General features: G+C 49.2%; 1 protein-coding gene across 1 annotated transcript; it reads right to left on the bottom strand.

Annotated features, from left to right (window-relative positions):
* Positions 1 to 2,817: 2,817 nt before the first annotated feature.
* MAA_10558 (uncharacterized protein) lies at positions 2,818 to 4,728 on the bottom strand (the record flags this gene model as incomplete). The annotated part of the gene is made up of 3 exons (XM_007828556.2): positions 2,818 to 2,899; positions 2,980 to 4,196; positions 4,240 to 4,728. The coding sequence occupies 3 exons, from the start codon at positions 4,726 to 4,728 to the stop codon at positions 2,818 to 2,820; spliced, it is 1,788 nt and encodes a 595-aa protein (XP_007826747.2).
* Positions 4,729 to 5,493: the final 765 nt, after the last annotated feature.

Raw genomic sequence — 5,493 nt, forward strand, 5'->3', positions numbered from 1 at the left:
TCCGCTGTGACGTTCAACACCTCCCACGACAAAGAGGGGCTCCACCAATGCACAGTAAGCTGGGCCTATAGTTCTCCGTTCTGGCTGCTATCAACAGTGGTCGCTGCTCCACAAACCACTCAAATCATGCGTTGCCACTACACGGCTTCGCACTATCAGCAAGAGCAAAGCTCACGAAACCGTCCCACACAATTAACCTCCAGTACCCAGACACGCTGACACCGCTTGACGACGGATCTCCGGATCCCGCAGCTCAAGTTTCACACCGGCTGCGTTTGTCGCAAATATAATTTAACACACGAACCACAGACATTCAACTTATTGAAAAAGCAACAATTGCAACGACTTCGGCACGTCTGTGGGCAGCATTGGCCCCCAGCGAGAATCGTCTATTCAGGCTCTGTTGAAAGACTTGGAGGTACCTTTATTCTCTACGCTAAACTACATGTGGACTAGAGGTGGGTTTCGCTATTTATATTATGTACCAAAATCCGCGACAGTACTGTAATAACGCCTCTTACTGTATTTAGAGTAGAATACTTCTATCGCAAGGAGATGGCAACCAACCATTCATGTATTATATTACACTACAACTCTTATTATAATAACTTGATCATGTTATGTACTGTACAAGGGTGAAATATTGCATCGCGATATTTCGTCTAGCAATATTGTCATCACGAAAGCAAGAGACTGTATTAATACAATACTTCATCGCTTCATGTAATCCCGCGTGTATTCTGGTCATGATCAAATCCCAGTTCTCAATCACCAATACGATAAAGAACTTTATGAGAAATCAAGACTGTTGGGTGCGTGGATGTGGGCTCCTGTGGGCGTTCGGTTGTGGACAGAGAGCATACAAGGCGACGTCTGCAATGAGAGCAAGCTCGTGTGGTGATGTGTATATGTGCAACTCGCCTTGAATACTGGCAGAGTTTGGCTACCCAACGCACAACCTGATTTGAAAAGACATTCAATCTGGAGTTATGGGACGGGGACAAAAACCAGAGTTTCGCTGAACACAACCATTGCGGTGACTACCCCCTCCGTCCACCTCTCCTGTAGCTCGGTACGCTTATTCCAGTGACAAATATTCTTATTCATGTTTCGCGAAGAGTGGCGTTGCCTTTGCAGCCTTCGTCATCGAGGTGTTACTGTATCACGCAATCCTTGTAGATTCAATGCCGGGCGTTGCATGTGCCTGTTGCTTCTCGATGTAACCACTGCGTGCTTGAGAAATGCAGCACGCGGTGATACAGGAGATTGAGATCGTAAGTACACTATTTTCAAGCTCCTAATTTGCTAATTCCACATGGCATCGCTTTGTTAGATTCTCACCAGGCTTTGCCTGAGGGTGGTCTTAGCAAATATATAACGGTGAGTCCCTCAGTGACACCCGCACCATGAAGTATACAGAATGTTGGCCATATTTCGACTGAGTGATGTGAGATATCGATGCCAGACATGATGGGAAAAGGTCCTGTGGAGGCACCGCGCAAAAACGTCGAAAGTAAGCAAGAAAGAAGGAAGACAGCCAATAGATTGGCACAGCGGAAGCACAGAGAAAAGCGTGGGAAGGAATGGCAGCGCCTGCTTCGAGAGATTAAAGAGACCAGGACAGTATGCCACAAGGCGATGCTTGCTGCCGACGCCGGTGACATGGAGCTTGTTCGAGCACATTTATCATCGATTACCTTGCCACCGCCGAACACATCGTACACAGCAGGCCCCAAGTTGCCAATCGTCATGCCATGCCATGTCGGTAACGATCCTTCAACCCTTTTACAGCCTCCAGAGCGGCCCGTTTGGGAGGTGGGGGAGATCATCAGAGAAGAGAGTCATAACTCAACACAAGTCGTCAAGCCTTCCGACGGGGCAATAGGGACAGCGGCCGTACCCCCGTGTTCGTCGCCCCTTGAGGAAAGCTGTCTCCCACAAAGCGAGGGGTTAGATCCGGTGAAAGAACTGGTCAGGTTAGATCTAGCAGTATGTGATCTTGTCCTGCGAATAGAGAAAATGGACGTAATGGTGAGAAGGCTTGTCGACGGTCAAGTCGGCTACCCGCACGGACAGACTCATAGGACGGGCAAGGCTCATAGAGATACTGCTTCGAGAAATGCTCGGCGAAAATCTCTTTCTCGCACTTGCAAACAATAATGAAAGAGTTCGTTCCAGGCCGGGAGCAAGCAACACTGTTAAAGGCCAAACGATGCGGTGTTGTGTTGAAACTCGGTGTGAGCTAGGTTGCCATGTAGAATATTGTACAGTGAGTGGTTTGGGTGATTTTCACAGTCTATCTTTGTTCCGTTCAGACATCTAAGGCCTCAACGACCCGTTTCAAAGGCCCCGTAGAACTCGGGGTGGGTGTGTCTGAGTACTGTGTAACAAATTACATGATGAAATTGATCAACAGGATGCCAACTAGATGTGACTCGCGGTGAGGACGTTGGGAAAGGGCATTGTATTAATATCGGCTCCAAAACATCTCTTTCTATACTCAATGGATCAGGCACACCTGCTCAACGACGATTCTGCGGTTTCACTGTGGGTTTGAGGCATCAAGATTCGAGAAACATTTCAAAATCGATGTTGATATTACGGGGCAAGGGACCATTTATTACACTAATATGAACTCTTGAATGAGATTGTTATCTTTGTCACCGGCTCACGACCTCATGTACATGCTGCGAATGGCTTAGTGCGGCCGAAAGACGCAGGCCGCTCCTTTTGCAAAATCAGATGGTTATGAATTTCCAGCCACATTGTGCCACCGATGTCAACACACGCAGGCGAAATTGACTGACGATAAAGTCCTCAGATGGTGTCAAGACTAACAGGCTCATGAGACAGAAGCGTCTGAGATTTCATGTTCAGCCACGTTCGTGCCATCTCTTCTCTGTACAGAATGTTAGTCGGGATAGGCAAGAAACGACACCACGACGGGCTGCGAAATTGAATGGCCGAACTTTCACTCACGCTTCTTCGTTGGTCTCATTGAGGCCTCGACGTCGGCAAAACTCCACAAATTCAAGCACCGTTCTCGGCTCTCCAAAAGCTATCATGATATCGCCTGGAGCTGGCCGTTCGACCGTGGGCGTCGTTGAATCCGCCTGTTTCATCTTGACTTGTACAATGCATGAATTCCATTTGACTTCTGAAATGTCTTTCAGCTGAATGTTGAAATCCACGGGCTCCCGTAGGACTCCCACTTGTCCATAATCGGGACCCATGACGACCCAGTGTTTGAAGTATTCATCGTCTTCCACCCAGCTCAAGCACTGCTTGACGGATTCAGGGCTGGCGAAATGCCTTGTTTTGATTTGGCCAATCTCCCAGTATGGATTGGTGTGCTCAGCTGCCACACCCTCGCTCGTGCCGATACCACATCCTTTCTGGGCGTTATCATCTCTGCCTTGTTCCGTGGCGGAAGGTCCAGACGCACCATGGCATCGCTGGCGCGCCCACTCGCAGTTGCCGCACCTGGTGAAAAGAGGGCCGTCAAGCACGATGCAGTGTTCGAAAGTCCCTCGATTCCCTCTGCAGTGACCGCAGCGCGTCTCCATAATTTTACCTCCGGCTTGGATCATGCAGGCGAGTATTCTTACACCCCTGGGGTCAGACCGGTCGCAGACTTTGGACAGATGGTCCATGGTGAAGTGCCGCCCGCGGCGGATTTTGATCGTCCTTACGACGGGAATCCTCAGAATCGCTGCAATGTGATCATTCCAGGGCTCAACTGTGCCCAAAGACCCAATCACGCATTCATCGGCATCAACGACAGTCATGTTGACCGGGACGGTGTTTTTGGAAGGAGTCTGGACGTCTCCGGTCGCTGCACAGTGTTCTGAGGCTGCGAGGACAAGTGAAATGGAGGATGCGTCTTTGTTCTCCTGAGATATCTGGATACGAACGCCCGTGGAGTCTGGGGTTTGTGGTGTGCTGAGCAGCTCAACCTGGTTGCTGGACTGCTCATCGCCCTCGTGAGGCTCCAGTTCTTGGACACAGCTCTCTGGTGCTTGGGTAGTATTGTCGTTATGTGTCCTCTGCCTCTTTGATTGAGCAGTTGTTTCAGCGGCATTGCTCTTGCTGAAGCGGCGTCGTATACCTGCCGAATGCCGTCCGTTCTCTTGCGTGGGGCTTTGGTTTTGGATCCCAACGGAATTCGTGTCCCTAATTGTTGGCCTGTTCTGCTTCTGTTACCATATCAGCCGACGTGTATGAGAAAATGTTACATACTCTACCAAGTTCGTCGCGTTCCGTCGTGGTGTACCCGGATGGGGCTTCAACAATAGATTTTTGATCGCCGCATTGCGCACTTGCCGGGAGATAGTCCTTTAGGTCTTCTGTTGGAATATTTTGCAACGCTTTCCTAACCCGGATTGGCCCCATGATCGGCAGCAGCTTGTCGCATACCATCTGCAGAGCAGCGTCGGCTTGGTTATCGTATGCTTGCTTGATCTTCGCCAGATGGTTTGAACGGTTCTCCTCGAGAGCTTTCAGCTCGCCAGCATACCTCGCAATCTCTTTCCTGTACTGCTCGCTGGGTTCCTGAGACTGCAAAAACTGTCCAAAAGCTTTATCTAATAGGATCTTGATGGTGCCGACATGTTCCTTGTACAATTGTTCCGGCCGTGCGATGAGATCCATTTGGTCTTTGCCATTTCTGGCACATTCCAACATGTCCCATAGCAATTGAGCTGGCAGTGATGATTGTGAAGACTTCATAGTATCGGAGATGCAAATTTTGTGGTCGTGCTTGACTCTGTTAGTCGTGTCTCATGGTGGCGAACGTTCTATCCCCAGAAATAAGTATGTACTGGCGGCTGTGAAGCAAGCCAATGAATTCTAACGAACGAATTACGAGTCAATTAGCTAGGAAGAGATCAAACGGTCAGTCATCAAACTCTTCCAGAGAGCAGACATGACAAACCCTGTATTCCATGTTCTGACACCCTGACGACAAGCAATAGTCATCTCCCTCATGTGTCACATCGCGGCCATGTTTCAAGCAAACCGGCTCCTATATGGTCCTACGCAAAACGGGTCTCCATCTCGGGGTCACAGAGTGCCCGGCCATTTCAAACTGACCAAGAATCCAGAGGCAGCATGATGCTTGTATGTTCAGCCGTCAGATCCAACCGGGAAGCGTTGCCGTCAGTAAGCCGCATCAGGTGATCAGTTCGTCTGGCCAGACGATGACCTGTTTACGATAGCTTTAGGAGACGTGATGACCGTATTGATACAAACTTGATTTCCGTGCCATAGACATTAGTCCACGGATGTTGGTAATGCTACTATACATACTACGCTGGAAGAGAGCGACCTTGGCAAATTTTCTAAGTAAGAAATTGGGTGAGTGATTGTTCCGAACGAATATGTAGTGCAACTGCTGATCAGCCACAACAGCTTCCCATGACGCTTATCACTCAAATGATGTAATCATACAGTATCATCAGACTTAAGAAGCCTAAATGGGCGCCCAGGCGCCCA

The sequence above is a fragment of the Metarhizium robertsii genome (genome assembly GCF_000187425.2).
Source record: "Metarhizium robertsii ARSEF 23 chromosome Unknown MAA_Scf_72, whole genome shotgun sequence".
Classification (NCBI taxonomy): Eukaryota; Fungi; Ascomycota; class Sordariomycetes; order Hypocreales; family Clavicipitaceae; genus Metarhizium; species Metarhizium robertsii.